At 47.8% G+C, this 15,412-nt stretch overlaps 4 protein-coding genes across 6 annotated transcripts; all 4 read right to left on the bottom strand.

The window, feature by feature from the left end:
* Positions 1 to 15: 15 nt before the first annotated feature.
* On the bottom strand, positions 16 to 1,871 carry LOC120956296 (phenoloxidase-activating factor 2-like). Its single transcript, XM_040377678.2, has one exon. The coding sequence runs from the start codon at positions 1,450 to 1,452 to the stop codon at positions 157 to 159; it is 1,296 nt and encodes a 431-aa protein (XP_040233612.2). The 5' UTR covers positions 1,453 to 1,871; the 3' UTR covers positions 16 to 156.
* Positions 1,872 to 3,840: 1,969 nt separating this feature from the next.
* Positions 3,841 to 6,230, bottom strand: LOC120956598 (phenoloxidase-activating factor 2-like). The gene is made up of 2 exons (XM_040378208.2): positions 4,973 to 6,230; positions 3,841 to 4,896 (listed from the first exon to the last, which is right to left on the bottom strand). The coding sequence occupies exons 1-2, from the start codon at positions 5,108 to 5,110 to the stop codon at positions 3,841 to 3,843; spliced, it is 1,194 nt and encodes a 397-aa protein (XP_040234142.2). The 5' UTR covers positions 5,111 to 6,230.
* Positions 6,231 to 6,308: 78 nt separating this feature from the next.
* LOC120956596 (phenoloxidase-activating factor 2-like) lies at positions 6,309 to 8,899 on the bottom strand. Of its 3 annotated transcripts, none has more exons than XM_040378207.2 (3): positions 8,767 to 8,899; positions 7,871 to 8,128; positions 6,309 to 7,487 (listed from the first exon to the last, which is right to left on the bottom strand). In XM_040378207.2, exons 2-3 carry the CDS (start codon positions 8,087 to 8,089, stop codon positions 6,426 to 6,428), a joined length of 1,281 nt encoding a protein of 426 aa, XP_040234141.1. In that variant the 5' UTR covers positions 8,090 to 8,128; positions 8,767 to 8,899; the 3' UTR covers positions 6,309 to 6,425. The 3 variants fall into 3 exon arrangements, with proteins under 3 accessions (XP_040234141.1, XP_040234140.1, XP_049465126.1); XM_040378206.2 differs by having other exon boundaries at positions 8,694 to 8,854; XM_049609169.1 differs by lacking the exon at positions 8,767 to 8,899 and adding an exon at positions 8,302 to 8,324.
* A 1,435-nt stretch (positions 8,900 to 10,334) lies between these two features.
* LOC120956595 (phenoloxidase-activating factor 2-like) lies at positions 10,335 to 13,248 on the bottom strand. Its single transcript, XM_040378205.2, has 4 exons — positions 13,145 to 13,248; positions 11,853 to 12,095; positions 11,639 to 11,788; positions 10,335 to 11,550 (listed from the first exon to the last, which is right to left on the bottom strand). Exons 2-4 carry the CDS (start codon positions 12,042 to 12,044, stop codon positions 10,609 to 10,611), a joined length of 1,284 nt encoding a protein of 427 aa, XP_040234139.1. The 5' UTR covers positions 12,045 to 12,095; positions 13,145 to 13,248; the 3' UTR covers positions 10,335 to 10,608.
* Between the last annotated feature and the right edge of the window lie 2,164 nt (positions 13,249 to 15,412).

Here is a 15,412-nt window from a genome sequence, read left to right on the forward strand (position 1 = left end):
TGTTTTACAGCCACACGCACACACACACATACCATACGATTGATATCTGTTCAAGATCTAGTTAAAACACGAATATTGAGCGGTGCGGCTGTAGAAGCTCGCGGCAGTGTATTTCAACAGTGAACTTTAGGGTTGCTTGCGACCACAGGCCGCACTTTAGAAATAACGGAACATATCTTTCTGTTTGGGTTTGGTGTTCAGCTCATACAACGCCTGCTCGATCCAGTAGCGGAACGACGCCACATTGCCGAACACACTGGGAACACCGTACGTATCGCACCCGACGCCCCAAGAAACAATGCCTGCCTGATAGTAGTGGTTTGGCGAGCCGGGCATAGGACACACGAGTGGCGTTCCAGTAATCGCACGACATACATTTGGTCCAAGATTGCCTCTAGCACACAGATAGCTTGACGGTCCTGGCCCCGAATGTCTGCAGAAACCAAATAGCATTACCGGAATATGTGCCATATTCACATTCAATTGTACGCTGCCATGCTTATAGGACAGATGCTCATCAAAAGCTACAGTGAAACATCGGTAAGCATCAATCGATGCTGGTATTGGAGGAAGGCAGATCGGTTGCACGTTCCCTGTCCGCTGGAACGGTTCGGTAAGGTCCAGCAGGGCCACATTATTAGAAAATGTGCGGTCATTGTATTCTTCATATGTCATTATGTCAGCTACTCGGCGCTCCTGGTACTGCCGAAGTTCTTTATCCTGGGAGGTCCATTCGCCGGCACGAAGCAACAGTTTCTCCTTCGGCATGTTGAACACGCAGCGGCCCGCTGTTAGGACAGCGTGCGGGGTGATCAACGAGGCTCCGCATGCGAGAGAAAAGCTATCGGGAGCGTGTTCCTCGTGGAAGACGCTCACCAACCATGGAAAATGTGTAGCATCGAAACCAATGCCATGGTCATTACGAGTACCACAGCTTTCTTCTTCACTGTCACTTGATTCGCTATCGTCTAGTGAAAAAACGTCAAGCAAACTTGGTTTGCTGGCGCCCGGTGAAGGAACATCGTGTACAAATTTTCTATCACTTGGTTTGCTGGCGCCCGGTGAAGGAACATCGTGTACAAATTTACTGTCACTTGGTTCGCTAGCGCCCGGTGAAGGAACATCGTGTACAAATTTACTGTCGCTTGGTTTGCTGGTGACCGGTGAAGGAGCATCGAGTACAAATTTACTGTCACTTGGTTTACTGGCGCCCGGTGAAGGAACATCGAGCTCAGATCTTTTCTCACAGCAAACATGCATAGGGTTAGAACATTCCGGTTCGTTGACGCCGACGCGTATACCAATCGCTCCGGCACCGTTCGTCACGATCTTGTTGTTCTTGCATAGGTAGTACATCGTACACTCGCCGGTGCAGCTCTGTGAGAAATTGAAAGAGTAGAGCACAGATTTGTTGTTTTTAATGTGCATATTATACATCATTCGGAAATACATGTATCGTTCATACTTACTTCACGTGTCGTGCTTGCAGCACCTGCCCTGTGGTCTGCGAATGTAACTAGCAGGATGAGGAATGTATACAAGCAGAACATCTTGTGTTATTTTGTAGGAAACTGCAATCACCCAGTGGACACTTGCTGTAATCGTTTTGTCGTGCGCGTCGTTGCAGTGCCTGCGGAACACTTCCACAAGCAGATCGCTCCGAAGTTTCTTTATACGCTCTGTCTGTGCACGATGGTAGTCGATTGTTGATGGTGATAATAATCAACATTTCTTGATGAGCAGGGTCAAACTTATGCATCGTAAGAATTGCAACTATGCTTACTGCACTAGTGAACTTGAAAGCCTAGCTAAATCTAAACAAATTGACCATGAAATTAAATCCCTTGATAGTAAAACAATGTTCCATCGAACTTGAACTCCACACGAAGGACATGATCAGTGATAAAGGATCAAGGTATGATGCTGATGCTTGAGTGTTATCTTGCTACTAATAATAACTTAAGCTTGCATCTATACATACTTTAGCGTGGTATTACATTCTCCCCTAGTAAATGAAAGCTACATTTCTATCTCGGATATTTTAATCAAAGTTATTCTGTAAGTCTTTTTCTAACTGTCTTAATGGTGAAGCAGTTCGATCGTTTCTTTTCTTTTTACCAAGCGACCAAGTTACGATAGCGGGTATTATTTCATACTTTATTTTGATTCAAATATTCATTTTTTTTTGTATTTCTTTACCATTTATTCGCTTTCGCGTTTTTTTTGAACTTCAGCTTCCACTTTAACAGCTAAATCTTTCTCATGACTACTATCAGTTCAGACAGGAATGAGGGAATCGTAAGGAAAGTACGGGAGTTTCAATTTTGATTTATATATTCTGTGCGTCAATCAGGCAGGGGCTCATTGGTGTTTTTTTACAATATTCCTAGTTTTTTCATTAAATATTTATTAATCTAGCTAGGGCTGATTTCATGGTACAGTTGTGAAGTCACACGCATTACCAACATGTCCGTTAAGGGGTCAAGCCAAGAAAGTGTAACGTATGACTTTGACTGACTATCCTGCTATGGGCAATCAATAGGCCACTGAAAGCCAAGGCAATTAGCGGACCAGTAAGGCCTGGACCGACAACGGTTGTTGTTGTGTCCAAGAAGATGAATCTAGCTAGATCAATTTTGTATTTGTTATTTGTAAATTTAACATTTAACGGACACGATTCTCTTGAAGCATTCAATACATGGCGTGCCATATATCGGGTTAATAATAATCACAGATAACGTTGAACTCACGGGGTACATACGAGATTCAAGGTAGGCGATTGAAAGTCTAAGAGCGTACAGCGACTATCATAATCCACTTGGACACTCCAGAAGCGCAATGCTGATGGCCACCAAGCTACCGAAACGTATTCCAGCGCTGACCGTACCAGTACAGCGTGTTGATGCAGACCAAGTCAGAAATGTCGCGCGATATTAGTTTTAGTTAACTGATCATTTGGTTTCCCTTAGCGACAACGTGCTCTAGCTGGTTGTGATAGGCTCAGCTTTCAGCGTCAAGGAGCACTCCAAGATCTCTAACGCAGCTTTTCCGCTCAATGGCAGATCGATTTAATGCGTAGCAATAGTATGGCAATGCAATCAACGCAATGCAATTTTAATCATAAATATATAAATGATGTATGAGATGTATTCATATCCTAGTATGGAAAGGTACTCATATAAATGAACTATCGTGTAACATTAACTTATCTATATAATATCAGCAATTTCACAAATAATCTCTTTATCTTTCGATCCTCCATCAAGGATTTTGTTTGTTTCTCAAATACTAAAGCCTCGACCTGTCACCTATCTTACAAGACATTGGATTCGATCAAACTTATGGGAAGGCGAGTACCCGACAAGCACTCTCGAACAAGACACTTCTATACATTTGTTCGAGTCTAATGTCTTATTCTATAGGTGACAGAGCACGCTCTGAGGAATTGGCCAGCGGTCAACTCTTTGGAGAATAAAATTAATTCTTTCCAATCTAATTGTACCTATAGATAGAGGGCAATGCTGACAATTGAGGTTGATAATGAACGCTTAACACGGTTGTAAACGGGAATAACCGAATGAAACAGGGGAAGAAGAAGAGTAAAGGATTGAAATCAAACAAACAAATTCTGGAAAGCTGCATGTACTACACTATCAGCTGACTTTGAGGATTTATTAATTATCCTTATAACAAGCGTAGGCTTAATATCTTCAGACATTGATGAGTATATTCTTTTGTTGTTCGTTGAAAGGACCAGGAGTGAAACACATACAACCATTTCGATTAAACAAGAAAACAAATATGTCGGATGGCTTCTTCTGGTTCAAGAGGCTTAAATTTTTATTGAGCTTGGAATGTGTAGTAATCCCGTGCTAGAATACTATTCTCAACCAACTGCTGATCGATCCAATCGCGCAGGAACGCCACATCGCCGTACACGCCGGGGATCCCATCCTCGCCGCACCCGAGTCCCCACGCCACGATGCCCGCCTGATAGTAGTGGGTGGGCGATCCCGGAATCGGGCACACCAGCGGAGAGCCTCCATCACCACGGCACATATCCTGCCCGGCCACGCCACCGGCACACAGGAAGCTCTGGTCCAGCACAAACCAATTGCCAACCCGTTGAGATCGCATTGTCTCTTGACATTTGGCGTGCGGTACGACCGGCAGCTCGACCTTCTTCAGTATCACCTGGTACTTGCCCTCCTTGCCAAACTGATCCTTACCCCAGCCGGAAGCGAAACAGTGCTGATAGTCGAACGATGTTCCACTCGGCGGCAGACAGATCGGCTGCACGTTTTCTCCCAGCTGGAACGGCTCGGCGAGGGTTAGCAGTGCCACATCGTTCGCCAATGATTCGTTGTCAAACGCCTCATGTAAGATGACCTCAGCCACTCGACGGTTCTGGTGCATGTATAGCTCATGTTCTGTTTGTGTGTCCCATTCGCCGGCCCGAAGCAGCAGCTGCGTTTTCGGCTTGTTAAACACACAGTGTGCCGCCGTCAGGACAACGTTCGGAGCGATCACTGAACCACCGCACTGGTATACATTCAAGATACTGTCGCTATTGTCCATTGGACTTGATAGCATTACGGCCACCATCCAAGGGAACTCACCGTAATGTGATTCACCGTCCTTGACACCGGTCACGCTAAAACCGAGCCCATTTTTATTGCGCACACCACAGGTCGGACGGACCTGCTCGGTGCGTCCCGATGGTTTGATTACGCCCGGTGGAGGACTATCTAGCACGGAGCGTGCATTACAGCATGTTTCCAAATAGTGAGGGCATTCAGGTTCAGCATTAACTCGAATATCTATCACACCTCTACCGTTCTTGATGATCTTGCTGTCTTTGCAAAGATAGTACGGCACGCACTCGCCGGTACAGCTCTGTAAACAGGGTCAGGTTACAGGATAGGACAAGTTTGCAACACACTTTCACTGATGCCTTCCACTGCATACTTACAGCGTTTGGAGATGTGTTTGCGTTTGAGTTGGGTGTATCCCAACTCTCGTCGGACTCTATTCCTTTAATAGCATGGCCCTTCGCAGGATCTCCGAAGGTAACTAGCAGAATGAAGAAAGCACCAACTTGCCACCGCATCTTCAAGCGATAACTGCATACAAGCACACACGATCGTTCGTAGTAATTTGTCCGGTTTGCAATCTGCACTGAAATGCACTGATAGCGTCTTTGCTGGGAGAGTTACAGACGAGATCTTCCCAAGCAAGATCACTCTCATGTTCTTTTATACCATTTCGTCTAAGATAATCCCTCAGCAGACCCTTTCATTGGCGAGCCCTTGCCGTTATTGACACAACAAATGATTGTACGATTGAACGGTTATAAAATATGAGAGTAAGTCACGATCGTACAAGAGACGATTGTTTTGGTGTAAGCAATGATCACCCAAGCCATTTAATCTAATCAACAATTCTCAAGAACTGGGCTTTGTTCTGTGTTGATCAATGAATTTTCCTTGAACTGGAGAATGCAACTATAATTGAAATACACTATAAGTTACTCCTTCTTCTAACCTTCTGCTAGATAGTAGCAACTCAGTCGCTTAGCAAAACTGAACATCTGTCGAATGAACATCGGATTTATGCGAGGATGTCGATTTTAAATGATTGATTATTGGGAGTCGTCCTTCAAACCCTTCATCAGCTGATCGCGAGTGTGTTGGGCAAGATTTGTATGAACTGTCGTTCTTCTCCGACAGTCTAATAAACATTGGTCTAGCTGCAATTTGTACACTGCTATACTGCTGTAGCATAAGTTTAATTCATGAAAATGCTTTCGTTTGCTGAGAGGATTAATTAAGATTTTGTTACTAGTTTGATAGAGACTTTGAGTCAATTGGCTTCATTCACCTCTGAGTATTGTGGGTTTGTGAGGTGACTATGAGGTGACAGTTTGCGATGGTGCTGCTTTTACATCCTGGCGTAGAAGCTGGACTAAAGGTGGGGTTTAAGCTCTGATGTTGGGTCGCCGTGATAGTTGAGTATTTATACAGAGAATGTCAGCAGGGCAGCTATGGTTGCTGAGGATTTTTTACGAATCCTTGTTCTCGCCGACTGTCAAGAGGAGAGTTGTCAAAGTACACATGGACAGACTGACCTATAATAATGTATAGACCTTGGAATATATCATATCCAATCCTCCAGTTTTAATTTCTTCATTGTCAATTATTTGTCGAAGGCAGCAATGAATACTCCCAATGAATCTGATGGCGTTTTGAAGGAATCTTCCTTTTGAATCTCCAAGCGCGCTTCAATTTAATACTAAGAAATTCTGCATATTTATGTTTTTTTTTTAGGTTTTTATTATTACGTCAACCTTAATACAAGTATATGCTGCACGTTACTAAACGATTGTCTCCATTTTTCGTCAAAAGAGTTGAGTCCAAGAGTGGAGCTTACGGCGTGTACACATAGTCGCGTGCTAGAATGCTACGCTGCACCAGCTGCTGATCGATCCAGTCGCGGAAGAACGCCACATTGCCGTACACACCGGGGATGCCGTTCTCGCCGCAGCCAATGCCCCACGCCACGATACCCGCCTGATAGTAGTGGGTGGGCGATCCCGGAACCGGACACACCAGCGGAGAGCCTCCATCACCACGGCACGTGTCCTTTCCAGCCACACCGCCAGCGCACAGGAAGCTCTGGTGCAGCGCGAACCGCTTGCCCAGCCGCGTGCTGCGCAGTGACTGTTGGCACTCGGTGTGCGGCACCACCGGCAGCTCGACCTTCTTCAGTATCACCTGGTACTTGCCCTCCTTGCCAAACACGTTCTTGCCCCAGCCGGAGGCGAAACACTTGGTGCGATCGAACGACGTCCCCTTCGGCGGCAGACAGATCGGCTGCACGTTCTCGGCCAGCTGGAACGGCTCGGTGAGTATCAGCAGTGCCACATCGTTCGCCAGCGACGCCTTGTTGAACGCTTCGTGCGTGATGACCTCGGCGACCCGGCGATCCTGATGCTGGTACAGCTCGTTGCGCGTCTGCGTGTCCCATTCGCCGGCCCGTATCAGCAGCTGCTCCTTCTGCTTGTTGAACACGCAGTGGGCCGCGGTCAGTACCACGTTCGGCGCGATCAGCGACGCACCGCACTCGTACACGTTCAGGTTGCTGTCGGCGACACGCTCCTCCCGCAGCACGGCCAACATCCACGGGAACTCGCCGTACTCGGACTCGCCATCCTTCTGGCCCTCGATGCGGAAGCCGATGCCGTTCTCGTTGCGCATACCGCAGGTCGGACGGCGCGCATCCGGCACGCTGGTCGGCGGTGCCTTGGTAGCGCTTGGGGGCGGCTCATCCAGCACGGAGTCCTTCTCACAGCACGTGTTCAGGAAGTGGGGACACTCGTACTCCTCGGCCGGATCTTCGCCGACACGGATGTCGATGATGCCGGCGCCGTCGGTGATGATCTTGTTGTCGCTGCACAGATAGTACTGTACACACTCGCCGGTGCAGGTCTGCAAGGGAAGGAAGGCAAACGGTTTCGTGTTAATTGAGTACTAAGGGACACTACTAGTGAGTCGTCAGGAGTCGGAGTTGCCCGGAGTCGTCAAGAGTCGTCCGGAGGAGACTCCAATCGATTCCAGACGACTCCGATTTTGAACGAATCGCACTCCGAACGACTCAGGACGACGCCGAGTGACTCCGGACGACTTCGGGCCACTCCGGACGACTCCGATACGGGACGGCTCCAGAAGATTCGGAAAGACTCCGGATCATTCTAGGCGGACCTACCTTCCAGAATCGCTTCTGAAGTTATCGGAGTCGGATCGGAGTCGAATCCGGATTTTTGCCAACTTTACCCATCGCTAGAAGCTACTTCAACATCCCAACTACTTACGTAGCGCGGCTGGGCAGGGGCCGGAGCGGGGGCGGGGGCCGCCGCAGGAGCTGCTGCTGCTGCCGGCGCCGGCGGTGGTGCTGGCGGTTCCGTGACAGTGTTTTTGTTCTCGGTCAGATTGTACAGCGAGAGGTAGAGGTCGTCGAGCGTATCCTGGGAGGCGACCAGGCCCGCCATTAGCGCTACCGCGGCAAGCACCGCGACCGTTCGCGATAGCATTGTGTCGTTGGGATGTGTTTTGGGGATGGGCCTATGGACCTGGAAGAGGAGCAAAAGCAAAAGTAAAACAGGTTTTAAATCATTCAGCTTTTGACAGAGTAGTTGATGCTCCAGTGGTGCCGTCTATACGGCAGTGTGTGAGAAGATACAAGGCAGCTTCCATACAGGAGGATCACACACTAGAGATGTGAAACAACAACGGTGCGACCGACCTCACCCGACCAGAATACAAATTAGGCTGTAAATGCCGTCTCTGCTTTTTAGAAACTGAAGCTAGATTAGCTCCTGTTATTGACGCGAAAGCAAGCAAGCCGCTGTTGTAGCGTTTTGTAATTATCGCCTGCGCATCCCGGGGACATTCCGGTTTTATGTTTCGTATTGATTTCGCCGAGCAATCATCAGTCGCGGGGGAAATACCAAAATAAAACACACTACACACACACACTTGCACCCGCTTGTAGGTGATCTCGCACGATAACCCCTACCCATAGATGTACGAAAATGCGCATACGATCGGTAGACGATCGTGTGTGCCGCCTTCCCTTATCTTGGGCACCGTGTTTGAATTCCCCTCCCCTCCATGTCAAATGCGTTCAATACTCACCTCCAAACACTACACACACACACGCACACACTAACAATAAACACGTTCAATGGCACCCGGTTCGGAAGCTTACCGGCAGATTCGATGTGAGTGAGGCTGCACAACAAACCGCGTGCGACACCGTCCGCGGTCAGTAGTGGATTGAGCTACGCGGACGCGCGATCGTATGGCTTTAAGGTACCGACACCGCCTTAGCCGCGGCTGGGCTGCGGTGGTGTGCGTACGATCCGATCCGATCCGATCGGATTCTGTGTGTGTTGGCTAGAAGGGAGCTCCAGAGAACCGGATTGCGATAACACACGTGCCGCCGCCTCTCCCCCTCTTGCGATCGTCCGCGGGTGAATCCCCGCAGCTCCCTGTAGGTTCCGAAACGATCACACTCCTCCCCCTACCCTGCCCTTTTGCTTGGGACACCGGTGCAACTGCCGACCGGTTTCCATTCCAGTGTGGAGGGGGATGGGGGATGGGGGAGGAGAGCATGAAATCTTTATTCTAATGCTGCGTCCCTCGGCTGAATCTTGCCAAGGCTTTGCAGCATCCAAGACAACCAAAACAACCAAACCCCCGATAGAGCGCCCGATAACCTCATGATCCGTCAGGCTCCGCCCGAACCTAACCCAGATTCGAAATTGTTGGCAACTTTCACAATCTTTGGGAGGGGGGAAATCGATGATGTTTTTTTTTTTTTTGTGTGGTTCCGGTAGAAACAACAAAAATCCCCTCCAGCTTTTTACCTATTTTGCCCGAAAATGGCGAACTTTGGTGGACTTTCCTAGGCTTTTAACAAACAGCTCGTTCAAGGCACAACCACAAAAAAAACCTTGAAACATGTTTGTGAGGATAGTTTGTTTGCTGCGTCGAAGATCGTTATAAATACCTGGAAAATCCTCCCTGTGTGCAAAACAAACAGCAACAAAACCCCCTGTATAATGATTCAGTTTTGCCTTTTTTAATAATCTTGACCATTTCGCAGCCGCAACTCCCAACTCCCAACACCAGCAGCATTCACCTCGAAGTGGTGACGTGCCAAACTCATCCAATCGAAGCAACCCTGGCAAACAAACAACAGCGCCGGACCCGGATGGACAAATTGTGCGGAATAATAATTAACTCTGCCCGCTTCCACCCGACTCGCGCAAACGCCATTTGGCACCTCCTTGCTTGCGCCCTCCGTATTTGGCCGTGCTAATTGGCCCGTGTTCGATCTCTTCCCGAAGGAGGAAGAGCAGCAGCAGTAGCAGCGGTAGATATTGCTGCAATCGATGTTCTTCTGCCTGCGTGCTGCAGCTATAATACGATCGCGCAGAAGGCGCTGACCCTGAAGAATGCCGTCAGCCAACTCACCTTGACCGGCGATCGTTCGCTGGGTTGGAGCTTGGGCGATGTTACCAAACTCGTTTCCTGCTCGTTGTTTTGTCGTTTTTTCCCCCCATTTATTTTGCTGGCCGTTCCGTCTCGGCCTGTAGCCGTCCCAGGGTAGGAAATACAGAAGAAGAAAAGTAGAATAAATTTTGGAAGACACTTCACGGCGCTGTTTGTTTTGCTGAAACGAACCCCTGCTGTTGAAGTGAAGCATTCGGACAAATATTTGTTTGGAATACAGTTAGCGAGATAGAGAGAGAGAGAGCTACGGCATACGAATATTTTGTCTGTTAGAGGAGTTTTATTGTGTTTACACATTTGTTCTTTTAAAAGTTATCATAAATCACGTACTGGTGCTAGATGGAAGAGGCAAAAAGCTTTCACACCACACCACGTCTTGGGGTTGTCACTTTGTTGGGAATTTGGGTCGGGGGTCGTCCCGATGGGGTCAAATCCCAGTGTGTATGTGCCTCGAGCTGATAAGCTGCAAGCCTTTCTTCTTCTTCTTCATGCCCGTTCATAAAAAAAGCATTCTTTACTCTACTGTCGCCACCTAGGGCGTGTAGCTGTCCGTGCCGAAGTTGCGCTGCACCATGTGCTGATCGATCCAGCCGCGGAACTTGGCCACGTTGGCGTACACGCCCGGGATGCCGTTCTCGCCGCAGCCGATGCCCCACGCGACCAGCCCCGTCTGGTAGTAGTGGTGGGGCGAGTTCGGGATGGGACAGACGAGCGGCGAACCGCCGTCACCCTTGCACGTATCCTTGCCGGGCACACCGCCCGCACAGATGAAGCTCTTGTGCAGGTTAAACTTGGGCCCGAGGCGCGTGGTGCGCAGCGCCGTCTGGCACTGATCGTTCGGCACGACCGGCAGATCGATCTTCTTCAGGATGACCTGGTACGTGCCAGCCTTACCGAACACGTCCTTGCCCCAGCCGCTGGCAAAGCACGTCTCGTGATTGAACGCCATGTCCTGCGGGGGCAGACATACCGTCTGGATGCTTTCGTTCGGTTCGACGGGCGCGTTGAGGAACAGTAGGGCCACATCGTTGTGCAGGCCGCCCTTGTAGTAGTCGGGATGGACGACAATCTCCACCACCGATCGGTCCTGGTGCGGGTAGATCTCGTTCTTCGTCTGGGTGTCCCACTCGCCGACGCGCACCTTGAGCTGGGACGGCTGCTTGTTCTGCACGCAGTGGGCGCCGGTCAGAACGACCTGCCGGTGGATGAGCGAACCGCCGCAGGTGTAGACGTTCTCGCGCAGCTGGCCGAGCACCTCCTCCGTCTTGAGGATCGCCACCATCCACGGGAACTCGCCGTACTCGGCCTCGCTGTTCTTGGAGCCGGTGATGCGGAACCCGATACCATCCACATTACGGCGGCCGCATCGCGATTCGGGCATGGGCGGTGGAATCGGGGCCGGACCGGGACCGGGGCTCGGACCGGGACCGGGGTTCGGACCCGGTGCCGGCGGTACTGGTGGAGGAGGTTGAATCTTTAACCGAAGGGAAAGGAAAAAAGGCAATCACAATCACTTATGCACTCAGACACTTATCACGAGAAAAACAGCAACAAATACTTACAATGTCTTCCTCGAAGCAGCACTGGAGCAGATAGTCGACGCACGGGTTGTCGTCGGAGAAGCGAATATCGATCAGGCCCTCGCCGGAGGTGCTGCTGTTCGAGCAGAGATACTTCTGGATGCATACCGCTTCCCCTCCGCACGGTCCACCCTGATCAGATTTGAAGACAAGCCGGATTAGGGACTTCCTTTGCGGGAGGTGCAAACACACTTACCTTCACGCCAACGTCGGGCGTCGGCGGCAGGGGCGGCGCACTGGTCGGCGGTGGCGCTCCCTTGCCGGGCGCCGCCGTCGTAAACACGGAGTTGATCAGATCGTCCAGGCTGAGATCGTCGGCCGCGGTCGGGCGGGTGACGGCGATGGCCACCAGCGCGAACAGCGCCAGCGCCGCACGGAACTGCTGCATGGTTTGTGCTCGGATGGTGCGCGCGTACTGTGTGCTCTCCGCCGCTAGGCTCTGTGGAGAATGAAGTGTGCCGTCGGTGCGTTAGTATGTTTTAAGCGGCGCGCGGAGCTGATTGGGCCGGATTCGTGCCTGTGCGCGCTTGTGTTGGTGTGCTTGGCCGCACGACACACACGCGCACAAACGCAAGCGGGTTGCAGCGGGAGCCGTGTCGCGGGAGTGAGTCCGGGTGGCGACGAACTGACAAACACGACTACCACGAAAAAAAGGCCTCTCCACCCGGGCTGAAGAAGATGATGCACTGCCCCGCCGCGGCCAACATCCCATCCCCTTGGCCCGGGAACCGGTTTCCCTTGGGAGTTGGGACGGCGGGACCCGAGGAAGGGCGAGCATTCAGGCTGATCGAATCAGCCAAAAACCGGCTGATTGAACGCAAACAGAGAGATCGCACGCACAAAGCCAGACAGACAGATCGCTAGAGTGCAAAATTGGGAACCTGAACCGTTTGTTAGACATTTCGACGAATCCCCCAAACCCTGCGCTGTGTCTACGTGATCTAGCAGAGCTTTTGACTTTTTGATTGTTTGCGGATTGGATGGAAAACAAGATGGCTTTCACTGTACACCGAGCAGCTGGTTTCAGCCCGGCCAAGAAGTGCTTGATCATTTCCGTTCTGTTTGCAACAGTTGCATGAAGTTGACCCACAGTCAGAAGGGGTCCGAGCGAGAGGGAGAGAGATGGGGGGGAGGGGATGAGTGTTACTAAAGTTCCAATGTCACCCGGCAAAAAGGGGAGGGGGGCGGGGCAATTTAGACTAGAGAGCGTGGGTAGTAGAGGCCCTGCGGTATAACCCTGCCAATGAAAAAACTGGTTTTTGTCGCTGGCATTATTGAATATCGAAAAAACCCAACAGTGTATTACTGCGCCGCTTGCAATTAGCCGGCCCGGAACGGAAACACACTGATTTCAGATGGACCCGCAGAACTAACACACACACACTCATAAAACAGGTCCAGCAACTAAATCGCTGCTTCCCCCTGCGAAAAAAAAAACAACCGGCAGAACATTTGCCTGCCTTTGACCCGATCGTTTGTAATACGTACCGTGGTGGTGACCCTACTCTGGCTCTGAGGTCTCTACGATTTCTACGCACTACGGAGTGTTAGTACTTGTACTCGCAAGCACACTGAGCAAACGTGGAGGGGCGCAATCCCTTCGAGCTTGATGGATGACCGATCGTAGTAGGCAACGATCGGGTCCGGTCGGGTACGCTGTACTCACGCATACCTCTACCGTTGTGGCATGTACAATGGAAGGAATTAGCATTAGTGTATAGAAGACGGTGTGCGCGAAAGCGATCGTTCGATCGTGGGATCTTTCGCCTATGGGAGGCTGTGTGAGAGAGAGAAGATAGAAAGAGAACACGGGAATATATTTATTCTACACGCAACGATCAAGCGCTAATGCTATTCAGATTAAACGGCCGAAACGATTCGACCACTTACGGTTTTGTGCGAACCGGCCGGAGGAAAAGGTATTGCACTTTTGCTGGACCGTTGGCACTGTTCGAACGGTTCCACTGGTCCGGTCATTGATCTGTGATTTTCGAACATAAATGTGTCATTTTATTGATTTCCGGTGTTTTTGTTTTATTCGTCTGTATCCCTTTTGTGCACATGAAATTGTGCAAAACTTCTATCACCAACGACTATTCAGATAGAGAGTAATAACTGATTGTTCATTTCCAATTTCCATTGCAGATGCACTTGTCAAACGATGCAAACTGCATTTTTATGCAATCGTGATCTTCGACTGCGATGTAATTATGATGATTAATGTTTAATGGATGATTATTGACGATACTAATCGTATTACCATGTCATATTATTATACAACACCTTGTGCCATGTATTATTCTACCTTCAATATTCAAATATCGGATATAGAAGGGAGAAAATGATCGCTTAGTTACTGTCAAACATTAGTGTCTCCATGGCAACGATGGGTTTAAAATTGCTTTTATGTATTTTTCTGATTATTGTTCATCATTTCTTAGACTATCATCTTTAAACGTAGCGTCCATCTTATGTCAATACATAGTCTTATTCTGCTTCTTCTTCTCCTTATTATTATTATTGTTATTATTATTATTATTATTATTATTATTATTATTATTATTATTATTATTATTATTATTATTTTTATTATTATTATTATTATTATTATTATTATTATTATTATTATTATTATTATTATTATTATTATTATTATTATTATTATTATTATTATTATTATTATTATTATTATTATTATTATTATTATTATTATTATTATTATTATTTTTATTATAATTATTATTATTATTATTATTATTATTATTATTATTATTATTATTATTATTATTATTCTTTTTGTGTAACGATCTACGCGGTCATGTCAGTATATTATAACTTACAATCATTGGCGCTTGGTTTTTGGCGTTCAGTCACCAATTGTAGTCTCTAAAGCATCGATTTCTGAGAGCGCAATGTTCACAATGTTTGCCTTTACTACAAAATAAGATAAGTACATTACAGGGAAACATTGTTCTGTATAACAGTTAAGTCGTTGCTGCGAGGTGATGGGACCTCGGTTTGGATTCGATTTCATTCGGCCCTGCAGAAGTCCACGCAACTGTCGAACAGACTGTCCGACCGCCCCCCTCAATGTACGTAAATTGTAACGTAGTTAAATTGACAAAAAGTAGAAAAATAGTGAGTGTAGTAGCTCTTCCCTCCCCATTCCCCTCTCATACGGTGGACTGATCATTCTGCTACGGGTACACCAACAAGTTACAGATAGCCAAATTGATTAGTGGCTTAGGCAGGGCTAGACAGGCTCAGCATGTTATGCCAAATGAGGGAAAAATAATCTCTTTATAATCTTCATAACATATTACATGAAATTAAATTAGTAGTAAATTAAATTGTTCTAGTAAATATGAATTAACCCGTATCAGTTTCAATTATTTTTTGTGTTAATTATTCTTATTTGCATTAATTTTGTATAAATCCCGAGTCAGTGTGCCTCTTCAAACCGTACGTTGAAGATTATCATTTTACTCTACCTAATCATCCATTATGATAGGTGAACAATACATTATTTTGACTGTGATCTGTAAATTCCAACCGCCTGCGGTTTGATAATTCTTGTTGCAAAAAAAAAAACATAAAAAGATACAATTTATTACTGAACTGAAATTTAATGCATATAAATTAAAAATGTCTATGATGTAAAATGTATAAATGAACAATCAAGTTAAGAAGAACTCACAGTATCAGAACCTTTCTATTGCTTTAGAAGTCGAGACTCAATTTAAACGACTCAGCCAT

Source organism: Anopheles coluzzii, chromosome 3 (genome assembly GCF_943734685.1).
Source record: "Anopheles coluzzii chromosome 3, AcolN3, whole genome shotgun sequence".
NCBI lineage: Eukaryota > Metazoa > Arthropoda > Insecta > Diptera > Culicidae > Anopheles > Anopheles coluzzii.

Coding starts and splice junctions, on each gene's coding strand:
- LOC120956296 (XM_040377678.2), bottom strand. CDS start 1,452: ATGTATTTCCGAATGATGTATAATATGCACATTAAAAACAACAAATCT.
- LOC120956598 (XM_040378208.2), bottom strand. CDS start 5,110: ATGCGGTGGCAAGTTGGTGCTTTCTTCATTCTGCTAGTTACCTTCGGA. Junction 4,897..4,972: donor CAAACACATCTCCAAACGCT/GTAAGTATGCAG, acceptor CCCTGTTTACAG/AGCTGTACCGGCGAGTGCGT.
- LOC120956596 (XM_040378207.2), bottom strand. CDS start 8,089: ATGCTATCGCGAACGGTCGCGGTGCTTGCCGCGGTAGCGCTAATGGCG. Junction 7,488..7,870: donor CCCCTGCCCAGCCGCGCTAC/GTAAGTAGTTGG, acceptor CTTCCCTTGCAG/ACCTGCACCGGCGAGTGTGT.
- LOC120956595 (XM_040378205.2), bottom strand. CDS start 12,044: ATGCAGCAGTTCCGTGCGGCGCTGGCGCTGTTCGCGCTGGTGGCCATC. Junction 11,789..11,852: donor CGCCCGACGTTGGCGTGAAG/GTAAGTGTGTTT, acceptor AAATCTGATCAG/GGTGGACCGTGCGGAGGGGA. Junction 11,551..11,638: donor GCTGCTTCGAGGAAGACATT/GTAAGTATTTGT, acceptor CTTCGGTTAAAG/ATTCAACCTCCTCCACCAGT.